Source organism: Nomascus leucogenys, chromosome 7b, assembly GCF_006542625.1.
Source record: "Nomascus leucogenys isolate Asia chromosome 7b, Asia_NLE_v1, whole genome shotgun sequence".
Lineage (NCBI taxonomy): Eukaryota > Metazoa > Chordata > Mammalia > Primates > Hylobatidae > Nomascus > Nomascus leucogenys.
In genome coordinates this window covers 42,161,050-42,175,283 of record NC_044387.1, presented here as the reverse complement: position 1 = coordinate 42,175,283, position 14,234 = coordinate 42,161,050, and the positions used below count along the sequence as shown (strand labels likewise).

General features: G+C 39.1%; 1 protein-coding gene across 3 annotated transcripts in view; it reads right to left on the bottom strand.

The window, feature by feature from the left end:
- The window catches only part of ITGA2 (integrin subunit alpha 2), a 104,396-nt gene that overhangs the window by 63,256 nt on the left and 26,906 nt on the right, over nucleotides 1–14,234 (bottom strand). For 2 of the 3 annotated variants that reach the window (XR_001116051.2, XM_003276518.3), the window contains exon 2: nucleotides 5,661–5,781. The exons of the other annotated variant lie outside the window; for it this stretch is intronic. Coding sequence is in view for 1 of the 2 variants with exons in the window: in XM_003276518.3 (XP_003276566.1) it covers nucleotides 5,661–5,781 (121 nt within the window). In the remaining variant the exon portion in view is untranslated. The remainder of the gene's footprint in view (nucleotides 1–5,660; nucleotides 5,782–14,234) is intronic. 3 annotated transcript variants of the gene reach the window in all.

The following is a 14,234-nucleotide window of genomic DNA, read 5'->3' as shown; positions in this document are numbered from 1 at the left end:
CTCTCATTTGTAAAGGGGTAATAATTTTGCAGAGCTCCTAGAGTAATGATGGGTATTACATGTTTGGCAAGGAAAGAGTACTCAATAAATACCAGGTGGTGTTATTATCAAAGTATCATGTGACATAATCTTTGATGTCTGTTACAGAATTAAACATTTTTTATTTATTTTTTAAAGTTCTCTTACAGGCACATCTGTGGATAACAATGTTATATTTATAACACATGTAGAGCTTTATTAAAATTTTTCTCAATTAAAAAGTTAAAACTATAAGCTCATATATAGGTGGATTTTTTTTATTTTTATTTTTTGCTATGACACATGTTCTTTCTATTTCTCCTCTCATTTTAAGGAAAAAGAATGCACTAGTCTTTGCTAGAATGAAAGACATTTCTACAACTGGAAATACCCTAATTCCCAGTCAGTCCTCATCACACAAGTGATTGCAGTTCTCTCTGGTTTTTGAGTCACATAATGAGCTCAGATTGTTCTTGCAACAGGCCTTCAGATTAGACAAACAGAAAGAGTGCATATCACCACAAACTCCAGGAAATGATTTTAAACATATCTCAATCCTTTGTAGATTGTTTGTGATAAGAATTGCATCATCCACATTGGAACATCCTGTGTGTGAAGTGAGGGCTCTGAAGCGGGATGGCCCTCCGCCTACACCGAAAAGAGAACAGACCACAGCCTTACTTACAGCCAGAGGGCTGCCCAGGTACTCTGCTTGGGAGGTCAGCTTGCTTTAAAATTATCTCGCTCACTTGAGACTCTTAAAAAGGCTCCAGAATTATCAAAGCCGTGTCACCACTGTTTCTAGAGTTGAAGTTCATAGTGCAATGAAAGTCTCATAAATGAAACTAGCAAGAGAGTTAAGATTATTTTGTTAAAATCTGGTAGATCCTGATGTAAATATGCCCATAAATTCTTAGAAAACATGGCACACATGACAGAGCTAAAATTGTACTTTAAAAATAACAGAGTGTCATTTAAGAATACTCAGACTAGAGCCTTCAGTGAGTTGTCTGAGGGAAAGATGTGAAGTCAGGACTTAGATAGACAGATTATAAAGAAAGTCAAAGTAAGCAGAGGTAAAAGGTACCAAAATGACAGCTTCAGAATAAGCAGTAAGGGAATAAAGAAAACAAAGTTGTGTGTGTGTGTGTGTGTGTGTGTGTGTGTGTGTGCATGTATTATATGATAAATCCATGGAAAAAGAACTCACAATTTGCTAAAGGAATAATTCATGGTCACAGCACTTTCTGTGTCCAAAGCTAACTTGATTAGTGTCAGAAGGAAAGTCAATGTTTAAACATTCCTTCCCACATCTGCTACTTCCATAATGCCTATGCAACTGTCATAAATTAAGAGTAGAGAAGGGCACAGGGCCCATTGTCAAAACAAACAGGCAATTCTGGGTTCCAAGTTTCATATAATTTTCCTTGAGCCTGAGAGTCATGAAGACTGCTTGTCCTAAAGTGGCCCACTCTAGCACTGTAATGGGATAACCCACTCACCTGGATCCTGACCACAGCCCTGCCCTCTGTGGCAAGGTACCTTGGCAGGGGTGGGCAAATGACAGAGGTCATGAGAAAACCTTGTCTCTCTAATGATCCAGGCCTTGGGAAAAGAAAATGAGCTCTTAATATTAAGTTATTACAGCTAGTGACTCTAAAAGAAAACAAACACCATTAACTGCAAGGGGTTTACATTGAGTGATGTCTTCTGTATTATTCAAAGTTGCCTATTCTGCATATAAATCTTCCTCACTGACTCTATTTTACACTCCTTAAGGCCAACAACTATGTTTCGCATTTTTTGCACCTCATGTAGTTTAGAAAATCATGCCCATGATTTTGCCTCTCTTGTTTCTTTGCTTCATAAGACTAGATCAACGAAAGGACCCAGACAGACTTGCCTGGCCAACTTTTGTTCTCTGTCCTTCCTGCTTCTGAATTCCATATGGTTCAGCCCTTCAGGTCAGACAGGTGCTGTCTCTTCCTCTTGCATGGTGGGGTATGCTTATATCATCTGGTGGTTAGGCCTTGAGCCTAATCTCAGTGCCACACCTTGCCAGAAAGCTCTACACTGGAGTTCAAAGCACTGGCCCAGCCAATGATAGAGTGGTGCTTTGCTTCCCAGACCTATTGTCCCTTGTTTATACATCATTCAGGGATGGCATGAGAAGGTCTAGGCAGGATTTAGAAATGTCCAGTGTCCCTGGTCTTACCAGCACTAGGATCTCACTATAAACTGCAAATATACTTGTCTTTCAACCATGTCTTGGATACTTAGAGGTAATCCTGGATAGAGAAAGGAGATATGGCTGCCTCTCATGTTCCCAGAACTCTGCCTAGTGGGATCCTCTCAACTCTGTGTCCCTTTTCATCTTGTTAAACTTCCAACCTACGGCATGGCCAATGGTCGAGCCCCTTACAATCCTTGAAAGGCTTATCACCTTTAATAATGTCTATTACTGATGATGGCTCTTTCTCTTAGATTTACTCTGTCCAGGAAAGCTGTTACTTAAAAGAATTGCTTCAAACTCAGTGCCAGATGTCCTCAGCTAGGCCATGTCTATGAACTAGAACAGTGGAGTTCATCTGAAGCTCCCTTTCAGCTCATACATCTTAAGTCAGTTTACTATAGCTCACTTTGTATGGCACTTGGGATGAATCATTTAGAATTGGGACTTCCGTTTAGTCATTTAACAAATAATTATTGACCCTTTACTCAGTGCCAGATATAAATAACTCTGGGTGCTGATAATGCAGCAGTCAACAAAACAATGTCCCTGAACTCAGAGACAGTGGCAGGAGACATATAATGAGCATATAAACAAGTATAGATCATTTAAGATATTACTAATCGTTAGAAAATAAATCCACTTGTAAGGCTAGAGTGACTCAGAAAGCAGTCGAGCGCTGTATAGATAGGGTTGCTCTGAAAGGTCTATGAGGAGGAAACATTTGAGCTGAGACTGAAAGACGAAAACCATTTGAGTGATGATCTTAGGGAAGACTCTTCCAGGCAGGAGAAAAGAATTTGCAAAAGCTTTGCAACAGGAATGAGCTAGGCATGTTCAAGGAGCAGACAAAAGACTTAGTCCTTGGAGCATAGAAAGCAGAGGAGAAGGTGTAAAAGATGATAATAGGAGAGACAGGCTGACACCCAATCACAGAGCATCCTTTAAGGAGTTTTAATCTAGGGAGTGAGCTGTGGTTTTTGTTTGTTTTTTGTGATAGAGTCTCACTCTGTCGCCCAGGCTAGAATGCAGTGGCTTGATCTTGGCTCACTGCAACCTCCGCCTCCCAGGTTCAAGAGCTTCTCTTGCCTCACCCTCTGGAGTAGCTGGGATTACAGGCGCCCACCACCATACCTGGCTGATTTTTGTATTTTTAGCACAGATGGGGTTTCGCCATGTTGACCAGGCTGGTCTTGAAATCCTGGCCTCAAGTGATCCACCCGCCTTGGCTTCCCAAAGTGCTGGAATTACAGGTGTGAGCCACTGTTCCTGGCTGAGCCATGTTTTTAACAGTTCACGCTGGCTAGAGCAAAGAGAGCTGAATAAAGCGGGCAGGAAGGGAAGCTGAGGGCAGGTGGAGAAGCTTCTGCAGCAGTGCCTGTAAGAGCTGATGTTGGCTTCCATCAGGGTGGCAGCAGGAGAGACAGTGAGGAACGGCCAGGTATAATTGGTATTTTGGTGATAGGATTAACAGGACTAGCTCATGGACAAGATACAGGGGAGGAGAAAGAAGACAAGTCAAAGATTTTTGGCCTCATTAGCTTGTGCAGAAAATCAGATACTTGTGTTCTCCCAGTTAAGTCTGGTATGTCTACTGGGCATTAAAGTTGAGATGTTGAATGAATTGTTTAATATAGCAGTCTGAGGGAAAAAATTAGAGCTGAATATTTAAAACTGTGGGTCATTAGCTACTTCATCTGCTAGATTCCAAGGTCAAAATATACCGACCATATCGTCTTTCTAGCCTCCTCACCACTTTATGATTATCAAAGCATCATTTGATAATTGTTAGACATGCAACTCTCTCTCGTATCCCAAATGGTTATAATAATTGCTAATCTTTCTTTCAAACCAGATGTTCTTATCCTTCCAGACAATTGACAAACTGTCTCTACATGCATTGTTTTCCAAGTCTCCTCACATTAGTTAATACTCATCTCCAGCCTCTTGATCCCCACTGCTTAAAAGCCAGCTCACAATTTACATCCTCCAAGATGCCTCCTGAGAAATGCCGCTGTCTCAGGGGATGATTTCATTTTGTTTCCTCATCAAATAGACAGGCATGCCCCAACATGTGATCCTGAACCTTTCTTTGATTTCAATTGTTTAGAGTATCAAATGGAAGTTCACACAGACAAAAAGCCTTATGAATTACAGTTATGGTTTTTGCCTTTTTTTTTTTTTTTTTTTTTTTTGAGACAGGATCTTACTCAGTCATTCAGGCTGGAGTGCAGCGGTGCCAACACAGTTCACTGCAGCCTCAAACTCCTGGGCTCAAGCCAACCTCCCACCTCGGCTTCCTGAGTAGCTGGGACTGCAGGCATGCACCTCCATACCCAGCTGATTTTTAGATTTTTAATAGAGATGAGGTCTCACTTTGCTGCCCAGGTGGTCTCTAACTCCTAGGCTCAAGTGATCCTCTCACCTCAGCCTCCCAAAGTGCTGGGATTACAAGCGTGAGCCACTGCACTTGGCCATACATTACAGTTCTTATTTGATAAGCCAATGACAGCCCATTTAATCATTGAAAAGAGCTCTAGAGAGTGGAGATTCAGAATCTGAAGTTCCAGGGTGAGTGGGGATGGTCTGGAGCCTCCTGCTGCAACAAGGAGATAAGGCCCCCATGGCAGGAGCCGTGTCTACAAGTGGGCATTAACTCTGGCAGAATAGGAGCTACAGCTCTTCTTCCCAAATACAACTTTCAAATTACCACATTTCTCTGGGTTCACTTGCATTATTATTACGGGAACTAGATTTCCATCTCCACCGAGGTGGTTGTTTTTCACCTGGGTAGAATAGCCATGGTTTGAAAATGTAACCATCACATAGCATGAAAAAACTGGGGGCACTTTGGGGCAAAAATAAAAGGTGTTAATATGCTAGAGAAAGCCACCTTTGTACATTTTGCATTGATGTTTGTGAGGACCCTTCACCACATGGAGGGGAGAAGGCTAACTTAGAATGAAGCAAGTAGACAAAACCTTGCTAAAGAAAAAAATTTAGGGAACAATTCTACCATTTAGAAATGGCCCAGAGATAGCATTAGTAACTAGGTGATGATTTACAAAGTTGAATGAATATCAGTTTACATGATAAGAAATGAAGACAAATCTATCATTCTATCTATCGATCTACCTACCTATGTATTAATGGTCAAAACTGGTATTATAAATTTGCTTTTGAAAATTTAGAGAAAATTTTCTATCCAGGTTTTTAAAAATGAACCATTACACCACCCCATTAATGATCAGTCTGCAGTTGTCAGCTCTCAAAGAAAGATTGTTCATTTAAGGATATTTGAGAGCCACCCATTTATAGTACAGTCAGGCACCAATTTGAAAAAGAAATTGAAGTCAAATATGAAATTTATTTTGTATTTTTATTGAAATCATAAAGAAGAGAATATTCTTACCAGTTGCCTTTTGGATTTATAAACTGCTGCACTGCATAGCCAAACTGTTCACTTGAAGGACCGGAAAATATTTTTGCTTCTGGGAGACCAACATTATATGCCAAACAACAGTTTAAAATGCCTATTAAGAAAAATATGAAACAGCACATATTTACAATTCATGAATATAAGTGTGTCATATAATTCTCAAAGGCCATTTTTAAGAAAACTTGCTTGACCTAATAATTATTACTTATCAACGTTTACCCAGAAAAAATAACTACTGCTTTTTAAGTACTTATTTGGAGGCCTGGCACCAAGCTAAATACTATATATGCATAATTCATTATCTTATTAATCTTCATGGCAACCCTAGAAGATAGTTACTAATATTACCTTTGTTTTGCAGATAATTTTGAGGTTCCAGGGGACAAGTATATCTCACAGCTGGAAAGAGGTAAGGATGAAGGCAAAATTTGAACACAAGTCTTAAAACCACTAAATTACTTCTAAGTATTCTTAAGTAATTTGAGTTATATTTGTCTTTCCCAAAACAACAAGACTCTCTCTCTCTAAGCCACCCAAGGGCAAGGGCTGAAGGGTATCATCTATTTATTCTGAATCACCTTGAATATCTTGACATGGACTCTATATGAAACATCTGTTGAAAAGGCATTGATGACTACATCAAAGGAGATAGAAAATCACAGCTCCTTGAAAATTGTTATCATTTTCTTTCAGAAGGGATCATTATCATTTTTGAGGATGAAATATAGGGATTGGTGTCATATCTTTTTTATTCCAGTGGGAACGGTCAAAAGTGGTTTTGTTTTTGATGCTTCTTTCTGAATGATTGAGAAATGCTAATCATTTCAAAAAACAGAACAAAGACCAAGGCAGATAAAGCCTTGATAGACTTTATTGTTTTTTAAATTCTTATTTCTGATGGAAAGGGAATGAAGGAAAGGAGTAAGGCAAATCATGTTTCTCTGTCTGATACTGACAGCATTAATGCTGCCAGTTCTTCATCCTACAGCAAGAAGGTTGTGTGGATATTAATGTTCTCTCTGGAGATAGGAATATGCCTCATGTTGCTTAAGATCAATATTTACCTTCGCAGACACTGAAGACAGAATGGACTCTTTAAAATTGACATCAAAGTTCCATTAGCACGAGCTTTCACAAAGAAATGTCCTACTTTCTAGGCAGCATTGCAAGTGCACAGTATTTCATATGTCTATTGTTTTAGGCACTGAAAGGCCGGAAGAAAAAGGCTTGCTCTTCCATTGTGCCTCTGCATTTCTGGGAGCAGATTCTGTAGAGTGCTCCAAAAGGATAATGAAGTCAATGATGAAGCAACGGGGACTTTAAGTAGTTAACGTGCCTCTCTAAGTGCCAAAATCACTCTATCAGGGATTTGTCCACACAAGGAATTCAGCTTTTTATTTCTTAAAAATAATGTGCTGCCATGAAGAGAAATAAAAATACTCATTCTGAAATACTCTATAGAAAAATCTACAAAGCTTAACATCTGCAAATTTTCTCCTTAACATCTATTTTTCATATGCACCATTGCTCCTTTTTATTTTTGAATAACAAAAAAATGCAAAAGAAAATAACAGCAAATTAAGCAGAGAATCAGAATCGGCATGCAAAATACTGGTGTTTTCAACCAACATTTATTTTCACCCCATTGTGGAGAGCTCAATAAATGCTATTTGAATATGTTATCAATCGTCTAACATATTAGCATGGAGGGATGATGCCAAACTGCTTTCACCTTTAAAATACTTAATTCTGGAAAGGACACATGTGACTGTACATACAACGACCTCATTTTTCCCCATTCATTAGACCTGGGCAGATCATTTAAGGGCAGGAAATTATGATGGAGTTCATTTTATCATTTAGCAGTTCAATTATACAGCAGTTCACATATACAGGCATATATGTGTTACTATATATGCATAGATGTATATTATTAACTTAGGTCTTGCCATAGAACTGAGAATAAAATCCAATTTCCTCACTGTAGATTCAAAGGTCCTTCAGGATTGAACCCTGGTGTATCTTTCTGACTTCACTTCCCACCACTCTCCTCCTCCCTCCCTGTGTTCCAGCCACACTCACTTTCCTTCTGTTTTTTGAACACATGCAGCTCATTCCGCTTATGCGCTTTGCAGCTGCCTGTTCCACTGCCTATAACATCCTCCCCCAACATGACATGTAGGACTTTGCTCAAATAGGTCTCTGCTCTCTCTTGCCCCTCTGTGTAGCAGCAGCACCCTTCTTCATCACTGTATCACTACTAGAGCAATTATCCAAAACTATCTTATATAGCCATATTATTTTGTCTGTGCCTACTAAAATGTAAGCTCCTTGAGAAGTCAAACCTTGTTTCTTTTATTCACTCTTACTTTCTCAGCACCTAGGATAATTTTTTAATAAAATGCATTTTAATTACTATATGTTCTTCAATAATGATTTGGAATATAGAGAAAACTCGAGGGAAAAATCAGTCATAATCTTTTCATTCTACTGTAAGTTCAGTTAATTCAGATGTATTTCCTTCCAGTATTTTTCCTCTATTTAAATTATAATGTTTATTCCAACTCTCATCCTACTGTTTCTTAATGCTTATGTCTGCCTATGTCAGAATCATCCTGACTCATTTGAGTGCCACAACAATCCTGTGAAACAGCAAAACCAAGCTATTATCAACAAATTACAAATAAGGAAACTGAAACTCCTGAAGGCTAAATGTCTTTCTTGCGCAATGTCACCTACTCTGAGTCTAGGTTTGGCTCATCTCTCAACTTTATTGTCCAGAATTTCTATTCATAAATGATCTGCTCATTTTTCCTCACAAAGCATGGCCCTCTTTATCACCATCCCTTCATTCCATTGATAGTAAATCTCTTTTCAGCTACTTAAATCTTTCCCTTTATATCCTGCCTCTTTTGATAAATCTGGACAATCTCAATTCTCTATACTTTTTCTCTTAATATGTATTTACAATTCAAATGTCTGTCATCATTTCACACTTGGCATATGATATCTAAATAGCTCATTAAAATTTAATAGAAGTATTCTGTCTAATTCAACATCTATTTCTTCTTTGCAGTCCCAGTGCCTGTATCTTCTGATGTCTGTCCTCATAGCTCAACTGAATCATATGGATAATAAGAACCATATTTGGTTCACCTTGTTTCCTTCCTCCAAACCATGCCCATGTGTCTATACATACTTAAAAAATGGATCATTCAACATATGTTTATACAGCTCCTTTGTACCAGGCATTTTTTAAGGTCCTGAGGATACTGCAAATAAATAAAACTAAACTCTCCCTGCTCTCTTTGCATTTCCATTATGGTAATTTTACTAAAAAAATGGCATCAAAATATATAAGTGTTAAAATAAAGAGTGGTAAAAAGAGCGTTGAGCTCAGTATTGAGAAGAGGGTAAATCTAAGTTCAAAGGTTTCACAGAGGAGATGGGAATTAATTTGGATCTTGGAGGACAAGTTGGAATTCACTACATAAAGAGGAAGGCAAAGTTCATCCCAGGCACTGGGAACATCATGTTAAACATAGGCATAGGGTATGAAAGAGAAGAGTACGGCAATGGCGAAAAGTCTGGCACAGAAAGTCATAGGTTGCTTCATTAATCTATACATTTCCAGTTCTCTATTAGATGCAGTGAGTCTTCAACTGACTTGGGCTTTGCCAGGAGCCTATTATCACCCAGAGTATAAATCTTCCTTCTTTGTCCTCATGTGAATGCCTGGAAATGCAATAATAGCATAGCAAACTGAACATATTTAACAAAGGTGACCTTGTCATACATGTGTTGACAGTAACCAGGCCAAAGTATTCCAGTAAATCTTACCAAAGCTTACACCAAATACATTATGTCTCATGCAGGGCTAATTAGTTTCCTCTATTTTCACAATAAAAAGGGGATAGTGTTTCATCCTAGATTATAACAGGCTGGTTGCCATTTTAATATCCATAAGTAAACCAGATAGTCAAGCATAAGTTAACTAATGTAGATTTCTTATTTTTCTTAGAGTCTGAGGCAGGAGGATAGCTTGAATCCAGGAGTGCAAGACCGTCCTTGGCAGCACAATGAGACCTCATCTCTACAAAAAATAGACAATTAGGTGGGCATGGTGGTTCCAGCTAGTTGGGAGGCTGAGATGAGAGTATTGCTTGAGTTCAGGAGGTCCAGGCTGCAGTGAGCCGTGATGGCACCACTGCACTGCAGATTGGGTGACAGAGACTGTCTCTAAATCAAACAAACAAAAATTTACAGGATCTCCTTTCCTGAGGATTCCTGACCATCCCTGAAATAATTTTTTTGGAAACAATAACTTAATAATTAATTTTAGTAAATATGAAATTTATTCTCCTACTTTCTTCTGTAGCGTAATTTTAAGTTATAATTCAAAAGAGAAACATATGATTGGGGATTGGATATAGTTAACCTACTTTTGTTCTAAAAATGTAGCAAAGGCTGAGCATGGCAGCTCACATGTGTAATCTCAATGGCCGACTGAGACAGGAGGATCATTTGAGCCCAGGAGTTCAAGGCTGCAGTGAACTGTGATTGTGCCACTGTACTTCAGCCTGGGCAACAAAGACCCCGTCTCCAAAACAACAAAAAAAAAATGCAGTGAAACTCAGAAAGGAAAAAGTCTTTTAACAACAAGAGCGTAAATAATGTATAAAATAAAACATGTCATTTTATATTCAACCACAAAAATTTGGCAAGGGAAGTTTGTTGATGTCTACGATATCAGTGTCAGAACTGAAGGATGCATTTTATAGTAACGGGTGGCAAAAAAAAGGGTCTAACTTTTGTGGTCAATGCAAATTTGAGCATATCTATATATACTGAAGGGCCAGGGGCAGGGATGGGTTTTTCATAGAAGGGACTCATTTGCAAAAGGTGCCCAGGGACATACATAGGAAGAAATTTAGGTTAAGAGAAGAGAGCAAAGGCCAAAGCAAGAGGTGGACTTGGGAATAGAGGTGTGGTTTTGACATAGCGTCTCAGATTGCAATTTGGCCCATTCCTGAAGATGCATGCTGCACTTCTAGGGGGAACAATGTCTCCATTAAATATTGAACAAAAACATAACAACTGTAAGGCCTATCTCTAACTGTGAGCACAGAGTGTCATTACTTTAAGAAGGTGGAGCACATTTCTCCCATGCCTGAGGGACTGGTCCTCAGTAGCTGCAGAAGAATTGACAGGGAAGAGGGCAGAGGATAGTGAACAACTAGAGCATGCCGAGGGCAGGGGCCGTGGTGCAACAGTGACCAGGACACAGGGCACACAATTAGGGGCAGCAAAGGTTTCCAGGAGAACCATGCTGTAGAGTCTGGGAGAATGTTCTCTACTCTGGAAGAATGAGAAAACAGTGTTTAGGCACTTAGGCTCTCTGTGTGTGTAAGTAGGTGGCTGGGCCACAGAAGTTCTATTTTGCTAATAACAATTTTGTATTTTATGTCATCTCTCAGTCTTAGGTGGCCTAAGAAAACACACTTTATATATATTAAACAGCTTTAATAATTTCTAGCAATCTAAAAAAATTAGTTCTTAATAACCACCATTAAAATTATCTGAATGTCCAAGATTAGGGGCGTGAATATGCAAATGTTAGCATATAAACTAGATGGAGTTTTATCCTGCCATTAAAAAAACAGCAATTGTGAAGAGGATGAAAGTGCTTAACGAAAATAAAATACAAAAATAATATTCGGAATAGAAGAAAAAGGTAAAAATATATGTGAATAGTAACACAACTAACAGTACAATTGTGAGTGTAATGTAGCTGCTTTTAAATTTTCCTTTAGTGTGTAAGAATCAGGATAAAAAGGCCGGCACGGTGGCTTATGCCTATAATCCCACCTTTTTGGGAGGCCAAGGTGGGTGGATCACCTGAAGTCAGAAGTTCGAGACCAGCCTGGCCAACATAGTGAAACCCCGTCTCTACTAAAAATACAAAAAAAAAAAAAAAAAAATTAGCCAGACATGGTGGCACATACCTGTAGTCCCAGATACTCGGGAGGCTGAGGCAGGTTAATCACTTGAGCCCGGAAGGCAGAGGTTGCAGTGAGCCAAGATTGAGCCACTGCACTCCAGCCTGGGTGACAGAGTGAAACTCCACCTCACCAAAAAAAAAATAATAATAATAAAATAAAATAAAAATAAGAATCGGGATAAAATAAGGAAGAAAGAAAATTGTTTCTCCTACCCTGGACTAGAAGGACTATAAGCATGAGCTATTGTATTTCAACCTCATTTGCAGTGTGTAATCTTTTTGTCACATGCACAAATATATCATTTATAATATAGAAAGGAAACTCTGACCCATTGGGTTGCATTTGACTCTTACTTTCATTTGCTAGGCATGTCCTAAGAATGGGATCCCTACATTTATGCCTATAGACTTAAAAGTGCAATGGTTATAAATGTCTTTCATCTCAGTAACTCAAATGGTCACATAATAACACTTCAATTCCATGGAACTCTATGTCTGTAATAAGTCTTGTATAAACTTGTTCATATCTGTGTGATAACTTGTGATATTTTCTCCATGATTCTATGGTTTTTCTCTCTCTATTCAAAACTGTCCATAATACAAAACTAATGAATTTATACACACAGTTAATAAACAGATTTTATTTTCCTATTTATTTTTTGTTCACTCAATAGACTTATTGAATATTTATGATGTGGTAAACATCGTTCTTAGTGCAGGAATGAGAATTACATTAATCCTCTCTTATCCTCAGGGAATGTGTTCTAAGACCCTCCCATCCCTCCAGTAGATGCCTAAAACAATAGGTAATACCAAACCCTATATGGTATATACTGTTTTTTCTAGATATACGTACCTATAATAACATCTAACTTATAAAATTAGACACAATAAGAGATTAAAAACAATAATTAATAATAAAATAGAACAATTATAATAATATGCCAGCATTACTACTCTTGAACGTTGGGGCCATTAGAAGTAAAATAAGGATGACTTGGCCAGGCATGGTGGCTCACGCCTGTAATCCCAGTACTTTGGGAGGCGGAGGCAGACAGATCACCTGAGGTAAGGAGTTCAAGACCAGCCTGGCCAACATGGGGAAACCACATCTCTACAAAAATACAAAAATTAGCTGGGCATGGTGGCACATGCCTGTACTCCCCGCTACATGGCAGGATGAGGCAGGAGAATTGCTTGAACCCAGGAGGTGGAAGTTGGAGTGAGCCGAGATCATGCCACTGCACTCCAGCCTGGACCACAGAGCAAGATTCCATCTCTAAATAAATAAATAAATAAGGGTGACTCAGACACAAGCCCTGCAATACCATGACTGTTGATCTGATAACCAAGATGGCTCCTACATGACTAATGGACAGGGGCCTCAGACAGCATGCTGGACAAAGGGACGATTCACATCCTGGGCAGGATGGAGTGAGATTTTGTCACACTACTCAGAACGATGCACAATTTAAAACTTATGACTTGTTTAATTTTGAAACTTTCCATTTAATATTTTTAGGTCACAGGTGACCGTGGGTAACTAATTTATATATTTTGCTCAAGATAAAAAATTAATGAGTTTGCTTATTATATATGAATTACTTCTTTTATCCTTTGTGGTTCAATAAATCATTGAATCATTTTTAAATGATTCAACTTATTTTAAAATTATTGTTTTAAAGTACCCTTTATTTTCATTTAAAAAACAAAATGTTTTATTTATTTATTTGACGTTTATATATTTATTTATTTATTTTGAGACTGGAGTCTCGCTCTGTTATCTAGGCTGGAGTGCAATGGCACGATTTCTGCTCACTGCAACCTCTGCCTCCCGGGTTCAAGCAATTCTCATATCTCAGCCTCCTAAGTAGCTGGGATTACAGGCGTGTACCACCACGCCCTGCTAATTTTTGTATTTTTAGTAGAGACAGAGTTTCACCATATTGGTCAAGCTGGTCTCGAATTCCTGACCTCAGGAGACCCACACGCCTCGGCCTCCCAAAGTGCTGGAATTTACAGGCATGAGCCACCGTGCCCAGCCTAAAAAAACAAAATGTTTTAAAGAGTATTTCACTAATTTTAGATATGACCTCTTCAAGAATAAATGTAATTTCTACAAATATTTTATATGCTTTCTATAATCCTCTTTGTGTTACTCAAAAACTATACCAGGACGGGAGCCAAGATGGCTGACTAGAGGCTGCCAGGAGAAACCTCTCTGACCGAGAAACCAGGACATTGGGAAGGCTGGCACACACTCTGAACAGGTCTTTGCAGGGAAGGCATTGAGAGTGGATGAGGGAGGACGCGGATGCTGGGCTGAAGGAGGAGAAAGCTAGGAGCCCTACATGGGGCTGCCCAGCACCAGGAATCCTTCCTGGTCCCCAGCAACTTCTGGGGTCAGTTGAACAGGTGAGGAGTGGCCTGCTCCTGCCACGGACCTCCAGCATCCTAGCAGCAGAACTCACAACCCCCACGGACACCTGAGCTGACACAAAGACAGCTGCTTAGAGACGTGGCTGAGGCAGACTCCAGCCAGTGGG